The 25,698-nt window shown below is 35.4% G+C and overlaps 1 protein-coding gene across 1 annotated transcript in view; it reads left to right on the forward strand.

Annotated features, from left to right (window-relative positions):
* Positions 1–1,941: 1,941 nt before the first annotated feature.
* Positions 1,942–25,698, forward strand: part of LOC117119877 (thrombospondin type-1 domain-containing protein 4-like) — a 31,204-nt gene continuing 7,447 nt past the window's right edge. The window contains exons 1-2 of the mRNA XM_033264861.1: positions 1,942–2,468; positions 20,023–20,146. Coding sequence (XP_033120752.1) covers positions 2,446–2,468; positions 20,023–20,146 — 147 coding nt within the window. The 5' untranslated portion in view covers positions 1,942–2,445. The remainder of the gene's footprint in view (positions 2,469–20,022; positions 20,147–25,698) is intronic.

Here is a 25,698-nt window from a genome sequence, read left to right on the forward strand (position 1 = left end):
ATTAATATTATTATCCACGATGAACAGGAAGACATGCATATTTTTTGTGAGTACCGACAGCCTATTATCAAGAATATCAAATTATTCAATGATCGTATACTTCGCCGTTGTTAGATTAAAGCATTTCATTTTTTGTGGAGATGGAATGCGTAGTGAGCGAATGACGAACTGTTAATCTAGTTTAAACAGAACCTAATTGCTAACAAGTTCACCTATGTTGTCTAGCAAGGAAATATTAATAGGCTATTTAACTGTTACGAAACTATTTAGCATAATTGTCGTCGTGTATCATAGATACATTTTATATATTCAGTACATTGAAGTTTAGGACCTATTTAAAACGTTAATAATAACCTGCATGAGTTTTGCCAGAATGCACTGTGTCGCAACAGGCCTTTACATCCACGGCTCAGCGATTTGTTCATCTGATGAACAGCATTTGGTTAGCTTTTTTTAGTTGTACCGTATTCAATTTCCAATTTGCATTCAATTTTCACATTAGTATTTTAAGAAAGATGCAATAAGTAAATTAATCTCAATTATACACATTGTCCGTTGTACGGTGGTTGTAATTGGCCGAATTTCTTCTCTCCTGATGCTCTCAGACAAGTACTACAGGTTTCCAAACAGATAAGAGAAGGTTCCCTGAAAAACAACACGGGGTACTGGTCATGCGGCGATAGACTCGTAGCCTTTCCAATAATACGTAGGCCTAGTCTTTTACTGACAATCAAACTTTTTTTTTAAAGATATGCCCTATTTTGAGTTCTTTGGATTTGAACCAAGTACCTGTGGTATCTGGAATTCTAGTATATCCAGTTGGTTCATGTTTGCAACAACCCCGCAATCCCTCCCCAATGGCAATCCAGATACGGCCCTGGTTCACATGGTAAAGACGTAGTTTGGGTAGTTATGTTAACCCATAAGCTTTAATATTGATTATTGTATATTTAGTCAATTATTTGGCCTGGCCTAAGCCTGCTTATAATAATATATAAACATTGTAGATTGCTTTCCTTCATAATGTTTAATATTGATTTGATGTAAGATGTTAATTTCAAATTATTTGTTGCTTTGCGTGTTTTTCTAATACGGTACGATACGCACCGATATTCAATTAACTGCATTGTAGTTTATGTTATTAAATAATATTGATCTTTATTCCACTGACTGGTGCGATTATAACAGGCTTATACATTATCTTAACTTGTTCCCGTTTGCTAAACACCATCAAGTCTAACATATCATACGGATTACCACCTACATTTCAACACTCTTAATGGCTCCGCGATTATATAAGGTCAATAAATAAATAAATAAATAATAACCAGTCTCGTCGTCTACACCCGTTGCCGATAGATTAAAATAAACCGTTAGTAAATATGTATTTCGACTTCTTTCCATAAAATGATCGTTTAAGGACCTGAAATTAATCGATTTTGGAAATTAAGAATTACGGTACGATTTATGGGAAGTGGCCTATTACAAACATTTAAGCTAATTTGAAAAAATTGGTGGTTCTAAATCAGACAGTAAAATATACTGGTTGTTAACCGTCATAAAAATGTAATTGATGATTTATGGTGAATAATTTGATTTATACCAGATATTTTTTGTATAAGATTTATATAGCTTACATTGCGCTGTCACGTGCCAAAGGCATTATTAGTCGCGTATAGGAAACGAATAGAGTGCCTAAAATGCGATTTGATGAACTTTTGATCATCCGATTAAAGATGACAAGCATGAGGGCATATTTGAAATTTTAACAGGCGTAGCAGAACGAATGTTGCCTAAAGGAAATAGAGAATCAGTCTGTTTGAAAGTTATACGGTACGTACGACAGTGTTCTCTCAGTAGCTAATGAAATTTACCGAGTCACAGTCTATGTGAACTTTTAAGATCCTGCAAACGTACAGAAAACGTCATTTCATGCAGACGAGTCAACATACAAGAATAAAAACACCGAGGCGTGGATCTATACTATAATAACAAGCAATCGGGTTCATTTTAGCGAGAAGCCCTAAACAGTCCCCAGCGAATCTATTCTTGGCTCTGTTAATCCCGCGTTACTTGCAATCCATCGCCCGCATTAATATTCACATGGTATCTTTTAATATTGTTTATTATTAAAACGGTAGAATCTGATCCACGATGTTGTAGTTCTTGTTGTGTCGTCACACCGGGCTTGGACTCAATCTGATCAATGGAGACAAGCTGTATCGTGGAATTACGCGTCAGTGATCCAGTGGTCCAAAAAATAAAAGTTGAATTTAGTACGTCAGATGGAATGGTAAGCGCGAAACGGTAGTGTTAGCGTTAATGCTGACGGGATAATAAAAAAAGAACATTATAAATATAACGAAATTATTATATCAAATTATCGTATTGACGATATTGACAATACTAACTGAACTCTACTTGGATTTGTAATGAAATGTTATCATGGGATCTGCTGAAAAGTCGAGGTAAGAGTTATTTTCCGTAATAGCATATTAGTACCGGGTACGGTAGTTAGCAACAGTAGTGTAACCATGGAGGAAAGATTTTTTTCATCTTTTGATGTAATTGCTGGAAGGGGAGCTCAGTGAGGATGATTTAAACACGGTACCTTTGGCGTTTGTATGGACGCAGTTTAGCCTCTGTAGGCCTATGCCTACACTGTTCGGTGTATTTAGCCATAAAATATTTTGTTTTTATTAGGAATAATGATGTATATATGAGTGTTTTATGCAGTATGTTGTTAACTTAACTCATGCAGTTTTGACTTTTACTTATTAGCACGCTTATCAAATTCAGTCAAGTCTGAGAATAACACACGAATAATATTAATGTATGGTATCATAACACATTCCTATTATAAATAACTCATAATATTCTCTCACTGTTAATTCGTTCTTGAAAATGTCAAGTTAAATCTGGGATTGATTTCGTTCCAAAAAGTACTTGAGCAAAATTAAATAAGTCCGTCAGAATTTCAAATGCAATAATGTTATCTAACATATGAGTCGCTTGTCGAACGAAACGGTACAGGCATCCTAATTTCCATGGCTAGACGCATGCTAGACGTAAGAATTTTAATCAGTTAACTTCGTTAAGTATAGACCTACGTCATCATAATATTATTAAATATACTTTTAAAATCATAATCCGGCATTGAAACCCTGGAGAATGTTGCGTTAAAGAATGTATTTGAAAATGAAAAGAAAGTTGAAATAAAAACATGTAGCTATTCGATGCATATTCACATTAGGATATTCAATTTTGAATAATGTTGGCCTATGATTTTATTTTTAAATAAACTATACTAGAGCCGTGCAAAGAAATAGAATTTACCTCTATTTTTAAAGCTAACTTCTTGCTCATAGAATTTGTAGCAACCCACCAAGAGTTATATTAACAAAACGTCCTCTCTAGTCAGTATGTTTTCTACAAGTACAATTTATATATTTTTTTATAAAACGCCTTAAAGAAAATTATTTTCTCCAGTCTCGCATTACTTTGATTACTGAAAAGGTATTTTACAGAATATTTAAGAAAGAAATTTAAAATATTTAAGAACGTAATAGTATACCGTAATGTCGTAACGTCTCCTCTCCACCTCTGTCCATTCGTTCATTCATTCCTCTGTCCGTATTCCTATAGGCCTATCACATTTCACCTTGATTATTAGTATTTCCAATGCTTCTTACCATCTCCACACTGCACCCCTTCTAAGATCATGAACTCTACCTTTTAGGCCTATATAGGTTCTATCAGGGAACAGTCAAATTACAACTGTTCCCTGGTTGTATTTTACGATTGTTTGTGATGATTACCGTATACCGTAGTTCATTGAACTTTGAAAGGCTGGGGTAGCTCATAAACTTTTATCGGTAATGCACTGGTTGCGTTTCTACATAAAGTCAACTCGTTTCAACAGGGCAGCAGCCCAGGGGCCCTTCTAGGAGAATGTAGAAAGTTATGATATATAGGCTACACCAGTGCGTAGCGATTGGCAATGCAGCCAGTACAAAACACTGGGGCCCAGATCTATTAGGGGCCCCATTCATAAATAAACCTAAAAAGTAATTTTCAACTTAATATTTTTGAAGAATAATACGGCCAACGGGCCTTTCAGTAATATTCGGTTTTTAGAGAAGTAATTATTGATAAAGGAGTAATTATTGATATACGGTACTGTGCCCCACCCCCTAATGATTTTCAACAATTCTAAAAGAAATGACAAAAAATGGGAATTATAGGCCTATTAAAATTTAGAGAGTGCCATTTCCGGCCATCTACAGGTGCTATAATCATAATTTTTTTTACCTCAGCCCCAACCATGGTGGGACTGAGGCGATCTTCACCCTCCACTTGAAAAAGTCCCTCACTGGCCCTTCTATTTTGAATTCTCTGACCTGCCACTGCAATTGTTGAACTTTGTGTGCCACCAATTTTCTTGATTAGGCCAGGTTTAGAAAACTGAGACCGAATATACCCATAGTTACGAATCAGATTATCATCAGTATTTATTACTATAGCCTAGGCCTTCAGAATAGGGGGTAAAAGAAGCACTTCTTACGATGAACTTTAGGGAATTCCCCTATCACATCAAAGGGCCCGGCAATTAATATTGCACTGGGGCCCTTTCACACCTAGCTCTCCGGTGGGCTACACACTACTGTTCCCATCTGTGTTTGTGGGGTGGTGGTGAGTGTGTGTGTGTGTGTAGAAAGGATTGCGATGCTGTCCAAATGCTGTTCAGAAAGCAGAAAAATATAAAACATTTAACTTATTAATTTCCGTTGCTAAGCAAGAGTCAAATTTTGAATAACCTTGCTCCATTCACGGAGATAAGCCCATGCCTCCATGTAAATTTTATAGACAATGACAATATGGGGCCTTATCCTACTGTATTTACAATAAATATATAAAATCGCAAGTACCTAAGTAAAATTACTTGGCAGTCCGTCACACACTCTGCGCAAGTTTTTTGCTGATGGTCCAATTTTTCGAACTTACTGCAGATTAAGGTATAAACTCACTTTAACAACAGGGAAATACTCCTTTAAAATGACAGTATTGAACATTCGATCCTCGATGTTTTTTTCAACGGTGCAATACCACGACGCCGCACACCACGATCTGTGGGTGACGTACGCGTGCATCGTTGCCCGCAAGAGAATAGGTCTACACGTTTTGCTTATATACACTTTAGGAAAGTGTGCCTCTTATATGAGACGACAGGTGACATGTAACTGAATGACCAGTACAAATGTCACGGGGGACGTATTGTATCGCCTTGACATTGTCCTATGATGGATTTGTGTTGGACAGGTGTCGTAAGTGGATCAATTTTAGTTAATACTGTAACCCCAGGACTGTAACACGAAAGTCGTCTTCCATGAAACAACCAGCTTGATCAGTTGGCCTATAAATAAGCACGAATGCATATCATGGAATTCAGGATATGTAATAATTAAAACTCTAATACAGCAGACTGACCATGGCCGGAATTTAATGTCACTAACCAGTTAGAAGTTATTCAGTTATTTCCTGAAACCATCACCTCCACAAATAGAAATTGATGGGAATAGCAACCATCTACTATAGCAACCCCTAAACAATATATCTGGAGATATTAAGGAAAACTTATGGTAAAATGTTTAATGTTTCAAGCAACATAGCAATAAACAATAATTGGAGGACTGGTTTATGACAGGCAATGTGGACATTGCGGTAGTTGGGCACTGATTTATCTTGTAATTAAAACCCATACATACATACATCCGGTGCACGTCCGAGCTCACTTGGCTCTTGATTGTATATTTCTAAGGATCAATAGTGTTCATGGAAAATGTCTAAAATTGCAGCTAATCCAATCCAAACCAATATTTGTATAGCGCCTAAATCTAGTTCCCAATTCGGAAGCGCTTTCTTGATATCAAGGAATACCTTTCCTCGTAGGCCTATATTAACTATATAATTATTTTTATTATATATATATATATATATATATATATATATATATATTTTATTTATTTTTTTTTTATTATTGATTTAGTAGCTGGAAAGTAGACGCAGATGCCATACGAGTGGTATAGTATGTTAGGTAGTATAGGAAATGATTGGTAGAGACATGTATAATTGAGTTATAGCTCGGACAGTCTATAATACTCTCAAACCTTTATCAGATTTCTCAATATAATTTTATCTAGCCTAAAAAAAATCATCTTGGGTTAGACCTATTAGTTTTTTCCGTTTGTTACAATAATCTTGAAAACACCATACACAAACTAAAACTACACTGTACGTATTTGTTTATAATGGAGATATAAAGGGCTACTGTCGGTCGATACGTATACCATCAGCGGAGTGACCACTTTCAAACAATGACGTGAAAACTTGACATGATTGAAATACGGTATCGGTACTGTACACAAAATTATATCAAAAGCAATCGCCAAGTCGCCAAATAATTAAATCTAATTTCTGACTATTACTGATCAAGAGTTAAAATTCCGTCTGTTGTAATAATAATTATTATTATACATTAATATTAGACCTATTTTTATTACATTTATCTGCTAACAACTAAATAACATTAAAGTAATGGGACTTTAATTTGTTGGAAAATATTTTTTTTTATGTGAACAAAAACGAAAACAACAAATTATAATTTGTTTTTTAGTTATTTGTTTTCATGTTTCAAAATTAGAAACACTCTTGTGTTTTTTAAACGTGATTTTCTGTAAAATTGTCGGCCTACATTTCCGATGTTGTTTATCAAACTAAAGTGCAGACCACCTAGAGATCCGTAGCCTGGAAGATAACAACGTTAATATAGGCAATGTGTTTTAGTAATGGTTACATAGTTTCATAATTAAGATGAAGTGATAAAAATGTTATTTAATGGAGAATTCCCTCCACTGATTATCTTTCCAGCATTGTACACTAACTTTCAATAATCATTTTAATTGCTAATGATGAAACTCTATCTGTATCCAAAAAAAAAAGTTTCAAATGAATTACCAGTTCTGAAAAAAAACTTTAATGTGTTCTCCGTGCGATTATGAAGTGAATTAAATTTGATCTCGTCTTTTCATAAAATTTGTAATTATGATTTTTATCTATCACTTAATATAGGCCCATAAATACCATCGTTTTTTAAGACACCCGCCTATTAAACATCGGTTGTTCTCAAAGAATTTAATCTGGCTTTCATCATTATCGGTTGTTTAGAAAATGCTTTATCAAGAACTAATGGAATAATATTCACGACATATTCCTGCAGTTCAATAACTATCGGTACCGTATTAAATTGATTTGATCGAATCAAATATGTTTTCAATTACAATGGACAGCAATAATGTCCGAACTCAATTATTTTGTCTTTGCAAAATACCCCCAGTTGCTTATTGATGATGTTAATTCAATTTGATATTTATGTTTTCAAATTAAATTATATCCATTGCGCAAATATTTTATTAAATTTGTCAAGGGAAACAATTCTTTTGGACTTTACATTTATCCCAAAAGTGTAATGCGCGTTCGCGTAATGCGCTCCATCAAGGGGAATTCCCTTTCCTGCTGAGAGCTATACAACCTGCTGCCGTCGATCTTTCAAAATGTTACTAAATTATCCACATAAAAATCCTCTAGGATTAAATTTTCCCCTTGAGTGAAATTATGTCTCATCTCATAGAATGTCTCCGGTGCATGCTTCTAATCGCAAATTTCGTCGATTGCTGGAACCTTTCCAACTTAAGCGACGAAAACTAGATGTTGGTTGAGCGATTTCCGCCGCGTGCTGTGTTGGGGTGACTGTCCCCTTCCTTATACACAGGTACTTAGTGACTCAATTTAACATACAGTCAAATCGCATTAGCTATTTGAAATAAGACTGGCACACGTCTCGTGAAAGAATGCAGGAATACAGATTTTAAAGACACAACCGTTTAGCACCTCTCTATCATTCATTCCAATCATCGTCATCTATAGCGAAGTGAAATCACAGTAAGCTCCACTCACCCAAAAGAAATTCTGTTATTCTACAAGCTGGAGTGTTACATGCAAGTGTGCTACTTGCCGGGCCTGTTATTATGCACTCTGTTATCATGTTTGATCTATCTGTTTTAGGTCTGTCTCGTGCGTTATACCGACCTTCAACCACGCACGCATATAAATGCTGACGCCCACCTCTCATCCATTAAAGGCTACCGTATTTATTTATCATTACCATCAATAAAATGCCATGGAACATATCAGAAATTCTCTTTTTCACATAAACATAGTGTGTAAAAGAACATTATAATGTTATTAGGATGTAATAACATTATAATGTTATTTTTTATAGGCGAGTTGAGTCTATTAGATTAGGATCAGAAGAACATGTCATACAGGAGAACTTAAAAGAACATAAACCAAACAGGTTGACCCAGCTTAGTTGGCCTCGCAGGTACACACTAATGTGCCTAGGCCCTCAATGGTTCAAAGAGTTCCTGCAACAATGTTCCGATCGATTCATTAATGTGATGATAAGTTGAAGACACATTGACCTGAAGGCTGAATTGGTCAGGATCCATTATTTCTGCCCATCGTTATCCAATTTCTAAAAAAATATGGCATCAGTTTGGGATAAGTGTTCGGAAATTTGTAGGCAATTTATTCTAATCATTTTTATCGGTTCCAGTTGTAATATTGTAAAACAACCATCCTCCGAAAAGAAGACAAACATCGTTGTACAACATCACTGTTTCTTGTTTGGTTGGCCGCACCTTTCGTGTGTTTAATCCTGAGATTGTGCGGGGTTGCGTTATATTACAAGTGCGATATGACGGGCAAAATATTACCGGACTAAGGTCATGTGGTACCCCTGAATCGGAAATTTAGAATGATTTTGCGATATTTTTCAGGAAACATATGCGTTTTATATATTTACAGAGTTGTTGCTAATAAATTTTACGTTTTCTGATGAGCCTAATTAAACCCACTTTAAATGTATTTAACGTAGACATTATGATGATGAATTTTACCTCAGGGACAGTCAGTCGTTCACTGTCGCTCAATGCACTTCTTGAAAAATAATCTAGGCCTGACGTTTGCCTTTTCCATGCACAGACGGAATCATCATTTTGTCTATTGTCTTATCTGTACCTGTCAAGTTTGAACTTCATGTCCTTTCCTCCATGGCCTCTTTTGTCATCACCTTGTAAGCAAATCTTTCATCTAGTATTGTACGTTTCATCTCAGAACATTGTGAGTAATCGCCTTGCGTATACAGATTATCCGTACGTATATGGAAAACTCGCCATCCACTTGTGAGTACACCTGCATTGGAGGAATGGTGTTTTTTTGTAGTGGATCTTAACGACTTCTTTAGATCGTTTTTATCAGAGACGTTAGGAAACATATCAGCATTATTATCTACATTATCTTCTACGTGCATCATGTGAGTATTCTAGAATTGAAGTATTTATTCTGAGTTATATTTAAAAACAACATTCATATTTTTCTGGTTTGGTATTGTATATAGGCTAATAGGCCTACGATCTCAATCAAATATTCTATAGTAATTAGTATTCTTATTTTATTATTTTTGTGCACGGAATTTATGCTATAGGCCTACCACTTTTAATAAGCGGCAATCGTGGAACAACGCTTTTGATTTACAACCACTTGCAAACAATAGTGATGTAAACTATGTCATTCAATGCCGTAGCCAAGATTTTCAAACAGTGCGGGACAAATATCAGGGTGGACCCACTTTACGCGTAAACTAAAATAATGTGGAGCCATGTTCTTAAAAGTTTACCCATTTTATGCAAAAATATCTAAAATTTTGACTCCACTTTCTTAATATTTTACCCATTTTAGGCTAAATGAGAAATCTGGACCAATTTTTCAGAAAGTGGGCTCATTTTATGCATAAAATTGCATAATTTAGACCCATTTTGCAAAATGTGGACCCACCTTTGTGTACCCATTAGAAAAAAAAAATGTGGGACTGTCCGAATAGCTGGCTACGGCATTGTAGTGATAACGTAAACTGTAAGGCAGCTTAATGTTCTGTTCAGATGAAGATTGTTGTACGTAAACGATTGAAGTGGTTCAAAATTCCTTTTGGGAACAGTTTAGAGAGCCTTTTGGGTTGTTAAAGGACAGCTACGCAATCAGTGATTGCAATTAACGGAAACATTACAACAACAGAGTGATTTTAAAAACCGAAATATTCACTCCAAATTTTTGCAATGTTACCAACAATAAAGACAAACTGAAGAGGCTTTAACTAGGCCGCCAACAGAGACATCAATACTCGTTGGTATACAGTTCTCTCGGGGTTAGGTTTAATTCAACACACTGTGCTTCCGGGACGGAAAATGTGATGCTGATACGCAGGCCTGAAGAAAGCTCAACTATGTTCCGTTAATGTTTTTTGTATCAAAAGTTCAAGCAATGGTGCATGTCCTTCGTAAGGTTACTAGGATGCAGAAGTGTTTAAACTGTGCTTCATTCAACCTTTGCTGGGTATCATACTATATAAGTGAATATATTGGATTTAAAAAAGATATGAGTAAAGTGTGGTGTTTCTTATGGCAGATCTTCGAGTACTTTGTTTTCTTTGAGAATAAAATTGCAAAAACGAAAATAAAGTATTACATAGTGATGAGAGCATTGTTCGCTTTGTCTGTAGCGTTAACAACTTTCTCAACCAATCAGAATGTTCCTCTCAGAAGGATAACTCTCAGACTCAACTGAATGACGTCCTCCCAGCTTATAGGCCTAAAATCTTAATTTCCTTTTTGATTTGATGCTTCCCATTATCATAAAAATCGTCATCTTCTTCATCATCTTCATACCACCATTTAAGACTACGAAATACGGTAACAAATGGTTTACCGTATCTGTTAGTCTGTGAGGTATGGTTATGCGTCCAGTAGTAATCCTAGTCCAGCTATACTAACGTTAACTTTAGAACGCTCGGGCACTTTTCATTTCGTTTTTCTTTTTTGTGAATTTTTTAATGTTTTCTATATTACATTCACGGTCACTTCGAGAAGCTACATTTCTCAAAGCACATAAAATGGTCAACATTTTTCCAGTGCATAACGATGATAAAAATATGGAGGTGGTAATCACAGACTTATTTCAACCATTCCAACTATTGCTAAGTAACATGAACGCATGATTTAAAATAACTAACTATTGCTAAGTAACATGAACGCATGATTTAAAATAACTAACTATTGCTAAGTAACATGAACGCATGATTTAAAATAACTACACGACTACGCCACTCTCGCTCTTTCAACTGCCATTCCCAACAATGATTTATAACTACTCGATCATTTCTACCAATTTGGTTAACATTTTGTTGCATAATAACAATTCTGAATGTAATGTGATATCTGTATACAGATTTTTTCCGGAACACTACAACTCTGTTTCGGAGTAAAGGCTATAGGATACGGATAAGCTCCTTCTTGAATACGTCACTTCTAGAAGATGGTGCAAATTTTAACGGGTACATGTAAGCTGGCCCATTCTTAAACGTACTGTTTTAAAATAGCAAAAATTGTTGATACAAAATCACATTTACATAGTAATATATTCTAAAACTGATTAAGTCCCTGAACTTAGGTCTACATTAAGTGAAACTTTAACTCTGGGCTCAGCGTCAACTTGCTGAAACAACGGTTTCAGTGCCATGATGACGTGAAGCCCCGTTCCCCCTGCGTTACACCACTGCATAAATGCGTCAAATGTTTTCATGTATAGAGCGTGGTAGGTCCATGGTAAGGGCTCACTGTGTCTTCATGCTTATTGAGGCATATGAACGCATCAGTTACTGTAGTTTGCATTGCTATTTCATGCGAACTACCGGCATGATTTCTTATGTACTCATTCTTTGTGTAATAATCATAAACTTCTAAGAATTGTAGATACTTAATCACGTTTACCAAAATAATTTGAAATATTTCCAATTACTTTGCAACCTTGTTGCCAACAAGGATAACATTACGAATGAATATTAATGTAGGTCTAAATATTCCATTTTCCCCCGTTTAGTTAAAATATTCCAAAATTTATTTGATATCCAAAATTTGATCTCGAAACATTTAAGCAACAAACGATCCGTATACGTGCATGTCCACGAACGAACCCACATAAGATCAGTGATTTTCGTGATTTTATAATTAAATTAATCGCGTAACCTATTTTTGATTTGAAACAAACATTGATGGCGGTGCCGTTTCCCCCAAAACAAACAAAAAGACTACTTTTGATGTATAAATGTTACCGGTATTTGGATAAACGCACTGTATGCCAAGAATTCTCTCTGGGATATTATTATTTAATTAGAATTAATTATTAAAACAAGAGGTTTTACATCAATAATTATGTTCACCAACAAGAACATCGCGGACGCGTGTGCTACAAAATATTATCAGGTTATATATCGCATTGCGGAGGGAATACATTGCCGATTGGCTTGGCATACTTCTATCAAATATGAAACGTTTTCTATTCCTTACCGCAACTATTCTCTTTCATATTGAATAAATTTATCAGATTTAAAGCATAAGCTTGTAAGAGTCAACGATGGTTTTCAAGACAGAGGCCCCATGGTGAAAGTTATGCCTGTGCGCGATCACGCTGAATTATTATGTTGCAATATTTCTTAAAAACCTAAATCCAATTCTAAAATAGACTTACGTATATACATTCTATAAACAGAACAGCTCGTTACGCACTAACCAATTGTTAGAAAGCTCTCGGCAATTTGTACATTATGTACTTGGCTCGATGTAATACACCTCAATTAACTTTGACCCCTCTTACAAGTGAAATATTTTTCAAAGCCGTCCGTGTTATCAGATGGGAAGTAATGGAATGTAAACGGTCCATAATAGTGTTACACTTGACATTCACTGTTTACATAATTCACAATTCATATTTATACTCGCGAAGCTTCCAATGTTTATACAGTTAAGTTAAGTTGTGGACTGTCCCGATCCTAAACACAATGGAGGATTTGCGTACGACTATAGGACAGAAGAATCTGATGTTGGAATATAAAACACTCGGAGAACCTACCATGTATTTAAATTACTTTGTAAACTTATAAGGAAATTTATACCAACTGAAATGATATTGCTTAACAATCTCAAATAACTTGATTCAAAGAAAGAAGAGCTAATCCTAGAAGCAATATTTATGTTTTTCTTTTTGAATGTCAATCATGTGTGAACGAACGTGCTTCATGTGAGTATTGAGCACCAAATGACAGCTTCGGGGACAGCGTACCAATCATTTACTTTATAGATCTACGTTGAGTCCTGGTAGAAACTATATACGGTACAGTCCTATACGGTACTTAATCTCTTTTCGTTTTCGACAATTTCATAGCGGAATTAGTGCTTGTGGATCGACTTTGAACTTAGGGAGTCTGGTAGGCCTAGGTGGGCCACTTAGTTGTAAGCTGTATAAACAATTGGAAGCATTTAGTACATAGGAATGTGCAGTTTAAGCTTATCGATATTATCCTAGTAACGTCCTCGAAAGGAACCCATCGACATAACATCTATAGGAATTACCGGTACTTTGTAAAGGTAAGAAATATCAGTCATCATTTACGCTAATACGTACCAATATTGTCGTGGAAACGCGTGATTTACTTAAATTCGATTTGGAAGTGTTTAGTATGGCTAGCTTTATTCATCTAGATTGTAGACCTATTTGTATTATAAATGTCAACTAATACCAAGACTATACTATAACACAACGATGTGTCTGTCTTAAGTGACGATCGTCGTGCATGTAGTTTAAATGTATTAAGGTGGTACCGGTACTTTATCAATAGTCAGCCCGCATTCATCTACATGGGCCTATAGAAATACAAACATTGTTACACCTACGCATGATACGGTGCGCACTGAAGGCGCCATGTACGGTACAAATTTGCGCGTTTATCATAATGATCACGTACCTAATTAACACATTTAGGCCTACTTGCCAAGGAGTTTACTGCATTGTAAATGTAATGCCTATAGGATAACGGTATAAACCAACTAATCATAACCACTTTTCATAGACAGTATCAAGTTTTATGGCAGAAGTGGCGACAGCGTAATATGTTAATATTTGAAGTAAACCTATTTGAATAAGAATTCAGGGTGATTGAGTGAATCATCTTACACACACACACAGTTGGACCATGGTTGGACCTACTTGGTGTTAAGAATAATCATGTGGTACCGGTAATTTGCGACCTTTCGTTTTTTCTGCCTATGTCATTAGTCGATCATCGGGGTAAGCGGAACAGAACTTGTCGTTTTCTTTCATGCCCTGATATCTTGAAGAAAACGAAAAACATTCTAACGGTACCGGTAAATGATTTAGAAAGAATATCGCCGTGCTATATCCATGAAGCTTGAGAGGCCTGCTTGAGAGGCCTGAAACGACCACAACCAGCGTACGATGTTCGGGAAAGGGAACATGAATTTGTATGTTCGATTATACACTTATTCACTTAATTAATCAATCAATCAATCAATCATCATTCGATCCCCAAGTAATAAAACATACATTTGAGATTCATATGATTGACATTACCATCACCGTCGATATAATAACTTGGAATTTAAACTATCATAGGCCTAAAGGAAATGAGATAGGGCGTGTTGACTAACGGGGGATGAAAACATTATATAGCACCAAATGTGTCTAATACTAGTTAAAATTTTTTAGCAAGATGAAGGAACATTTCTTCAAGGAGCACTCATTCTTATTACAGTAAATAGACCTATCATGTTTGTACCAGTATAGGTCTATACAGAAAAAAATACAGTAGTTGCATACGTGTTCTTTTTTCCGTGAATCGATGAACCCCAAAGAAAGGGCTTCGGGTGTCCTCCCCGGGAAAATTTTGATTCCCAGATGGTGGGAAATGAGCATTCCCGACTTCTGAGGTGTCTTTTAATTGCTTTTAAGTTCTTAAAAATTCAAGGTTTCCCCTCTTGGAAATGGTCAGGTAAACTTTCTCATTCTTATTACAGTGAGGACTATGTAGGCCTATGTATACATAAAAAAATTGAGTAGTTGCATACGTATTTTTTTCCATGAATCTGTCTGAACGGTTCGTTCTCCATAGAATCGCGTCGGCCGACAATGGCCGGGCTCAGTGAGCGCCCAGCTTAACTGAAATTGGGAAAACAGATGCGTAATGGGGACCTATCGACCGACCGCGACGAACCTACGCCATTGTCGATCTTATGAACAATGCGATACCATTATGGGACACATATCCACTAACCCATAAAACAGTCCTGCACAGAGAAGGATCACTTCTCTTGTAAGCTCCACAGCTTAGGAATACTCCTCTCTTAGCGTAAGTCACTCTTAATGTATCATCCCAATACTGCCAGGGGAGCCCCCCCCCCCTTTGGGAGGTAAAAAAACAGAAAAAACAAAAAACAAAAAACAAAAAATGATAGCCCAGAACGCCTCAAATGTTATTTTCGGGCGTCTAGAACACAAAAATTTCGCGGGGGCGTGCCCCTGGACCCCATAGGACAGTGTTGTCTCGATCGGCCCAACTTTCGGTCCCACTTTCGGCTCCTCCCTTTGGACATCTCTAGATCTGCCCCTGAGTGCTCCACTTTCCCAAGAGACATTCCTTTCCTACTTAATGATAAAAAATCACCACTACACCATTAGCCGAATAATTACTCCACAACTACAACCGAAGGAACATTTCCCCCTTATGTCCACATGTCTTCTCTTCCACTAAAAGAAGCACTCCTTTACTGGACCAAAAATCCTCTTCTATCACAAAGAACACTCGTAGCCCAAAGAAGCACACTTTCAGCCAGAAAGCACCTTTTATCTTCGATCAGAAATCAATCTAGAATTCCAAAGCGCATCAATGATACCATATCTATTGCCCGTTAATTTTTCGTTGCTAACCAATTGCCATTATTTAATAGTAATTACTTATCATGTATAAAAACACAATTGGGCTATACATTTGGACGAGCAGGTTTCAGTGAACGGATAGATGCCTGAATCTAGTTCACAAAGATTACTTTGTGTTCACATATTATGTCAATTGAACATCGAAAGTGACGCCTTCGTGAGATAATAGAGAACCTCTTTAATTCCCCTTTCATTAAAAAAAAGGTTTTTCTCATACAAAAGGATATTTGTGGAAATTCGGTCGAATGTACGTTACAACGGTTTTAAATATCTCTCTTTATTTGTCGACACCTTAAAGTTATTTGTATTGGAGCGTATCATTGGAATAGTATTGAGTCAAGGGTTCCCACTTAAAATTCAACATGTCCCTAATAAAGGATCTATATGTCAGTATTGTTGCTGTATCATTGTTGTTGACTATAACGGGTTTAAAACGACTGTGTGAACTCTAGATTGAGTACAATCTCCTAACTTTAAAAATATTAATTATAAATGGTGTATTATTCATTAACTGTGATATAATACTGCTGGTTGGTTAGTCATGCATCAATATAGTATAACATTATTACTTATTATTTAACGTATTGGGAATACCGTGGGATAGGCCTACACCTTATTGTAATTGTTGAAAGTTACTCTTTCATAATAATCCGTCCAATTAAGGCATGGTAGGACTAATTATTAAAATTTCTCATCGATATTTTTTATCTGATGTTTGTTGGATTAATACCGCTACTCGTCCTGTGCCATAAGCTGTGCCTGGGGCGAACATGTTGACAACTGAACCATATCGTATTAGTAGTAATTTGAGGCTCAGCAAAGAAATTTATCGTTACATCTCCTATTATCCAATAATAACAAGACTGGTACCTGCTGAAGTAGCAACGTAAACTGTTAAGCGCTTGCTTGTGGGAAGGAGTTTGAAGAGAAACAAGCTGGAAAGACGAATCAGAAATATATAGCTCTAGGTAGGTCACTAAGTTCAAAGGTTACTTAAACTATACTATTATTATTTACTTGTTTCTAACCAGGTGGTAACTTCTTCTATGCAACATAATAATTCGTTTAGAACAACATAAAGCAGAGCATGAAGTAGATTGTTTTTCCAATACAGTTGGACTTACAGAGGTCTACTCATAAGACATGGGACATCGCTAAAGAAAAACGGAGAACATTTCCCCGGGATTCCAATCATACTGGCACCATTTAACCAGTTGTGACGTCAGATGACATGAACATGAACAAAATTCAGTCAATCTATCTGTTAGTGTTACTGATAGGCCTGTTAGTATTATGAATCGCATTATTTCTGGTTATGCTGCCTAGGGCCTTGATTTTCAGACGTCCCTATGGAGAGCTTTGAACTGTGTGGTACGCAGGATAGATTCTAAAATTTTATTTATTTAAAAAATACAGTGAGAAATCTTTCTAGAGCATAGGCCTACTCAAGAATATTGTAGATGCCTTTTATCAGCAAAACATGACACTAAAAAGCAAATCTATTTTTCGATCTGTACTACTTACTGATTTTTGTACTTGGCAAAGGCACACCGTAAACAGGAACATAAAAAAGACTAACGGAAGCTCATTCTTCTTAAGTCACAAAGAAAGGGGAACTGTGCAAATATATTTTCATTATTCTAGTTGCAAATGCAATTAATTTAAAACGAAGATAGAAAAAAACACTGTACACTCAGTAAACCGGGGCCAAAACACCATAGGTAGGCCTACTTGATTGATAATGCGGTGTTTAGTGTCGAAGATTGAAACGAGTTCATAAACGAAAAAAAAAATGAGCCGTCAAAACGCTATTAAATCGTATTTTTCACGACAAGTTTTACGACAAGTTTTGTGAACATCATCAGGAATTCGTCTCAAAATTTCGCTGTCTTTATGTTTCACAGAGATTACGATGCTTTCAAAAGACTACATAGCTATCTCTAATCTACTGCTTCGGGCTATTACTTATTCGACCCAGACATTTTATTTAATACCTTATTAAGTTATGACAGATTTCATTAATCACCAATGACTAAGATGATATACCGGTCCATTACATAAATACCTCAGTGTCATCTTTTGTGGGTGCTCGACGGGGCCGTACATTGAGGGTTCTGAACCAATGCTAAGGGACCAGGTTGTAATATGCAATATATATATATATAGGCCTATATATATAGGTTTGAAAGGCAAATGGGAAAACCCATAAAGCAGCAAACGGCCATATAATAGAGATTCTTAAATAATATGTAAGTTTGAAAGGCAAATGGGAAAACCCATAAAACAGCAAACGGCCATATAATGCAAAACAATTTAAAATTAAAATTAAAACGGAACAGTAGAGAAAATCCGATCNNNTGCTATCATTAATGCTCGAATACGGTATTCTTCTATTACAGTAAACAGCTTTCCATTAAACGCACAAGGTAGCATGAATATATTATTTGAGTATTAAATTAATCATAATGAGTAAAAAAATAATATAGATCGGGTTAATTGAAGCAAAATGCAAGATTCTTTGGGACAGTCTACTGTGTTTGTTCCCGATAGGCTAAAAATGAACAATTGTACCTTTAAGCTATGCTCCGGGGGAAACCCATGTTGATATGTTGTACAAGCGTGTTGAGACATTGTTGGGTGTTTAAAATGTGGAATGGCTAATAAAATACAGATTTTTGAATATTTACAAATTGGGGGAAATGGCGTTACGCTCCTTTGATAGTGGGTAAATATGGTCTCAACTAGCCATTTGGCACACTTAGAAGTGTCCCCGTCTCCTTAATAATGGCATATGATAATGGTGTCCTGTTAATAGGGGTTAGCCGCAAGTATTTGGTGTTATAAATAAGAGGTCATGATTCGATTCTTATATCTTGCTTATATCAGGCGGTCCAGTAACTGTATGAAGAACAACCTTATAAATAGAACATAGACCTACAATTTATTCAAATCTACATAATGAACCACATAATTCGTTCACTTGGTTGCTTTTGAGCGTAATAACGAGGTGTTAGTGGGCTATGTAGGCTGATAAACAGAATACAATGGCTACTTTGTAAAACTTGTTCATTCTGAGAAGTTGACAAACTCTTTTCACAGATTGATGACATGCATTGGTATATTGGTATAGACCAACCTGAACACTGTGCACTGTGGAAATACAACTTCAACCTTCATGAACATTTTCTGTTACGCCCCTAATCTCATATTTATGGCACATAATTATTAATATCTTAAACTATCTGTTTGATATCGATAAATATGCATATCATGTCCAAATAAATATCGTCTTCATAACAAATGGATCTTTGAGTTTCTTTGGTTTTTAAATACATTTGTTGTTATTCGTTACTGCACTACCAAGACGCATTATAATGAGTAAAAAAGAAATTCAGCGTATATGGAATAACATTCCACAAACACTACAGTAGTAAGGTCTCTGAATTCAGTAAGTAAATTTTAAAAACTGTTTAAGCAACAACTATTGAATAAGTACTGATTGTCATTTATATTTTCTATCTATTTGTCTTTATGTTCATTCATCCGCTAGTTAATTAACTTGATTGATTTATTTATTTTAAAATAAATTCGTAAGTATACTTGTGTATTATTATTATTATTATTATTATTATTATTATTATTATTATTGCTTGTTATTATTATTTATATGCATGATAAAAGTGTTCTACTTGTTTTGTATGGTTTTTTTCCCAATTCCTTTTGATTTGATCTTTTTATTTACTATAATTGTAATATTTAAATTATTCATATATTGTAATAGGCCTATTTGAATTATTCATATATTGTAATATTTGAATTATTCATATATTGTAATATTTGAATTATTCATATATTGTAATATTTGAATTATTCATATATTGTAATATTTGAATTATTCATATATTGTAATATTTTGTTGCTGGAATTGGAATTAAAGTCGTATTGATATTGACTATCGACTATACCTACGCTTTCATTGGCAAACGAGTCAGTCAGTACCGGTAGTGTTTTAGATTATCATAATCCCAATATGATTTAAATTACATTTTGTTCGTCTTACAGGTGTTCTTTTAAAACCAGTATGAGGAAAACCATTAATACAAGCATTTTCTTGGAGTTATTAGTTTTGTCAGTAATCCTCCTGACACCATTTGCAGAATCATTGTCAACAAGAGACATACGATTGGTCAGTAACTTTTTCTTATTTAATTTCCCATAGATCCAGGTATAAAATATTTTTAGCGCGCATTTGAGCGTCGCGAATATAGGCATAGGCCTGCTTTCTAAAGTTTTGTTCATATTATATGCCTGGCAATTTAGACAACATGATTTTTACTGCTTGTAACTAGACATGTAACGAAATTAATGTGAACACAAATATTATAAGCTTGTTTTTATCAAATCGCTACAGTACGCTATCGTACGTTGTTTCCAGTCCCATGATGCATTTAATTGTGATGGAGTAGCCATGTAATAAAATGAAGCTCGTGCTGCGTCATGCCAATCATATCGGACGGAGTGCTCATGATGTTTATATTTTCAGCAAGCATTGTGAATTAAAATGCTTCGAAGGTTGCAGTTCGACGGTTGCAAAGAGACGTCATTTTCTCTACCCTTAAGGCCGATGTATGAAATAGTATTATGGCTTTCTGTTGATGCTACATAAATAAAAAAGTTTGCCTACACTAATGCACACTGGAACGTAACTGTTCCGTGTGGACGACCCACCACTGGACAGGAATTATAGTAATACATACTGATCCGGAGACATTTTAATACTGGTTCTGTATAATGACTGGGACTATTCCAATACCTTGTTTCCACCCTTTTAATGTGTGATTCACGTTGCTTTTGGAGGATTTACAGAGCAAAAGATTTCTCGTAATATCCTGGCAATCGTAGACACTTTATCGTTATAATCACCAGATTTCTCTGAAGATATAAATTGATATAGAGATATTAAATCACTTAATAATATTAACATCCTTCCCACAATTTCAAGGTTAAAACTATACCGGCACCCTTAAACTTCCGGAGTGCTGCACGTTACGCACTTTTTTATTCAGCACCTTAATTTCGGTACCGAACTTCACGGCTGCAGCAACAAGACAATAGGTCTACATTTAAATTATGCCTGTGTTAGCCTTTGGCCATAGTTATAATATTTATAATAACCTAGTATTAGCTCAGATTAGATCATAGGTTCGGTTTCTATTAATGTGTGGAAGATTGTAATTTAATAGAGACCGTGTCAGTGAGAGATAGGCCTATTATTATATAATATAATTTCTTGGTTTTGTATTGTGAGCCACAGATTTCTAGATATAACAGTAAATGCCACCTTCTTCAGGTTTGGATTGGATCAAATTTTTGGACCATTCAGAGTACTCGGATACCAATTTGGCCAAATTGACAATTTTTGCGTTCCTGTCACACGTCAATCAAGAATCGATCCCAAATCAAAACGTCTGTATTAAATCGTGCTATAATCATCGGATCCCTCTTTAAAAATGGATTTACACAAACATATCTGGTTTGTATAATCAAGATCACGATTTAGTAGGCTCTTAAACTGAATTTAGGACGTATATATATTCGGCAACAACAGCATCGTCAAGCCATATCGGAAATTTCAAATATTGCACGCAGCACATTTATATTGTCTACTTACCAGCAACAGTTCAGTTGATGACATAAGCTGAATGAGCCTACCTAGGTATGATTTTTATATTGTTTACTGTCATCAATTCATCATGCATAAGCACCAACTCAACAGAGAATGTAAAGTGTTACCTTTTTGGGAAAATTGTTAGGCCCATAAGCGAAAATCTAAGCCGGAAAAAACATAAAATACGCATCAAATAAAATTTCAAAAGTCATTGGCCGTATTCGACTGGTCGTTCTTCGTTGAACCACGCCCACCTGCGCAGTGGTAAAATCCTACTTAACGAAGACGACCAGTCGAATAAAAATCTGGTAAATACCGGTACTCGACAAAACAAAATGGCTGCATAGTTACCGCGATACACGTTGCGTGAAAAGGCTGCTTCGGATTGTGGCAGTATGGGTTTTTCGTTAAAAAATGTTCATCCAGTTTATGAATTCTGCTAGCCTACAATTATTTTTTGACCTTCAATGTGGGTAAATATTTTAATTTTTATTTTCTGAAATTTAATCTAAATTATATTTGTAACGCAAATGTTGTTGTCACGTGCATATCTTAAACGCTGATTAACGCATTCTGGTTACGTTAATTTTCGTTGTCAACGAAGTCTATTTTATCGAACCAGTCGAATGAAAATAATACTCTACAACGAAATGAACCGGTCGAATAAGCCCATTTAATTGGTATTATTTGCAAAGTTAAAAACATATTTCCTGTACATTATTTGTATAAGTTAGGCTTAGGCCTATATATAATAACGCTTTCATCTTGCCGCATCTTCCATATGGAAGTACGGTATTATATGAGGTGGTGCTTACCATATACATACTACAAATTTAGGCCTATGCAAGGAGTGATTACAAACTCACGTCGAGATTCCAGATCACCGATGTTAAAACAATTTAATCTTTTCACAATATACAGTAACTGATAAATAAATGAGAGGCAGTATGCCATCATCTCAGAAAACTTCTCTCCTCTATACTCGAAATCATTGATACCAATACAAACAGTGAAGGTGCTAAAACTTTAAAAAGTGTATGTAGGCCTATATCTTTCTCAAGATTTTAAATTAGTCATATGGATATATTTATGGACCAAGACTCTGGAATAAGTTACACAATAGTATCACATTAAACTCCCAACATTAAGAGATGATATTGGATACATAGGCCTACACTTAACTAAATTAAAATGTTATATTTCGTTTCTCCGCTTTAAACTTGCTGTGAACAAATCTGCAAAGAAAGACGCTTTATAAATGTACTGATTGGATTGGATTGGATTAAATTGGGTTGAAGCCATTCCATCGATGATACAATACGAAACAGGGTGAAAAATCAAATTCGATCCCCGAGAAAAATGAGAATTTATCAAACATTTATAGATGATAACATGGATTGCGTTTTATTACATACAAAGTGCGACAGAGTTTATTAAAAAGTGCGACAGAGTTTATTACAAAGTACGACAGTTCATTTTATTACGAAGTGCGACAAACAGTTTATTACAAAGTACGACAGCTCTGTTAATACAAAGTGCGACAGACTTTATTACAAAGTGCGAAAGTTATTACAAAGTGCGACAGACTTTATTACAAAGTGCGACAGTTTATTACAAAGTGCGACGCAACAACCGTGTCAGAATTCCACAAACATTATTTGTTGAACGAACGAGGAAAAAACCCATAATAGCGAAAGGTCCGAGAGCACCTCTCCAAACACCCGTTGGGTTCATCCTGTGAATCACCCGTATGTTACGGTTCACTGACAGTCTTCCCAAAGCGGACCTAATAATTATTTCCGATTTTGGCGCAAGCACCTAACAGACCATTATGACAATAACTGTAAATCATGTTTAAACAGATCTTTGGATGTTTTAACGTTAATTTGGGCCTATTCCTAATCAATAACAGACACATTTCCACGATGTTTATGCCTATCTTCTGAGACACCGTCTAGAAGATATACGCCAAAATGGGGAACTCAAGTCTGAGAAATGCCATAACGATGAACCTAGTGACATGTAAATACAGCAGAATATGCCTATATTCCCTCCAACTATGAAACCATGTGGGTCGTGCGCTCATGTACGTACGTCACCATGAGAAAGGAACATGCCATAAACGAGGAAATTGGCGGCATGTCTATGGACCAAGGAATAGGCACGAAGTCATACGCGTGTCACACGCTCGTCGTAACAGAGGATGAACTGCATATCGACCAAAGAATAGACCCAAATAAACTCCCTCCGTATAAAGCCACGCGCGGGTCGCACGCTCATTGTACGTCATCACGAGATGTCGTGGGATGCCACTTTAATTCAGAATTAGTTATAAGAATAACTAAGGTAGAACAAAGAGTTATAAATATAATGACTGGCCGAGGGAATATGATGGGACTTCCTCCTAGACTTAAGTCACGAACATATTGATGAAAATAACATCCACAAGAAAAAACCTTCCCACGCGGTATCGCTTTTACGAGCGTGATAAGCCAAACAAAGTAGGGAAAAGTGGGATAAAAATTCACAGACCTTTTTTTTTAATGACAACAGCAAATAGTAATGCCTTTACCGTTGATTGTGCACGAATCAGGTGTGTCAGTGAATTATTTTTAAACTCCTTTACCTGATTGATGTATTCTTACTAGACTGAAATTATGAAATTGAAAAGCAAACCGGACGGTACCGGTATGTAATTTTCTGTCACAGTTTTAGGTAGACCTCCCGGAACGTTTCACTTTATTTGACATTTTGCGACTGTGTTCACTTGATTCTCATCTTCAATTAACATTGCTGTAGGCCTACTGTAGACTGTCCAATAATGTACGTACGTACGTGTATCTTATCTCAAATCAATATATATAATGAAAATTATGCATATTTTTACTCTAGAAAAATGTGTGTTAAATGATTTTGTAAATTCTGAAACAACAATATTAACATTTTACTTTATACACAGCTGATTCTGTATGCCCTTTATAGGCCTGTAAGAAAATATAGACAGAAACGGACACTATAAATACAATTCTCGAATTAGTTGAATAACGATTTCTTTGGCATTTTAACTGTTATGATCGAACAAGTCTTTTGTAAATTTTATTCTGTGTGTGTATGTTGTATATTTATGTCATGCTGTAAATTTTGCTATGTCGAGATTAAATAAAGTTTTGAATAAAATTAAAATCTAATGTTGTTGCTCATACGGTAGCTTGTTCTGTTTCTGTCTCCGCTACAAAACTGTGAAGAGAATTATTCCTTTTTACGTCACTTGACATTTCTTGAAAATTCTACGAATAGTCAAAACCTGGTTTTGATTTCAAACTGGAAATGCCATTTTGGGGAAACTAAACCTCTCTAATAAAATACCCACGAAAACTCCAAAATGCTTTTAAAGAGGACAACGAACGATGAAAATGACAACGAAAAACAAATAAAAATGAAACAGTTTTCTGCAAGTATGGGAAATATCGGCTTTGGTTGTTTCCCGAGGTCCATTTACAACAATATGGAAATAATTAGGGTATTATAGGATAGTAAACCAAGCGTTGTACTTTCTATATCCGATGGAAGAATGCCAATGAATGTCATTGCAATGTGAACAAATCTTCAACTTAGACCCTAGGTAGGCGTACTCAATCTTTACAATTCCAAAATATAACGTTCATATTGAACAATAGGCCTATATAGGCCTAGTATTTTGATACTTTTGTATATAGAGCCGTCTTCAAATCCATGAATAAGGCAACCCTTTCCTGTTATATTGTATTGTGTATTTATCGATGATGCGTCATTCTACTAAAATAGACTGGCATGAACATTTATTAATTTACTTCTCACACAAGGGTGACCCCCTGTTCGTTCCCCTTCCCAAATAGGTCTATTAACATCTACAGTCCAACTTATTTATGCCGTACTATTTACAATAGATACCATATAATATACACATATATATATAATATATATAAATATATAATATATAATGTATATATATATATTGTTATATATATACTGTTTTTAACCCTCTTCATTGTTAAGGTTTCCCCTTATGGATGGATCTATGCTGCTATATA

Source organism: Anneissia japonica, unplaced genomic scaffold (assembly GCF_011630105.1).
Source record: "Anneissia japonica isolate Jap-2015-1 unplaced genomic scaffold, ASM1163010v1 scaffold724_len3256291_cov202, whole genome shotgun sequence".
In the NCBI taxonomy this organism is placed as follows: domain Eukaryota; kingdom Metazoa; phylum Echinodermata; class Crinoidea; order Comatulida; family Comatulidae; genus Anneissia; species Anneissia japonica.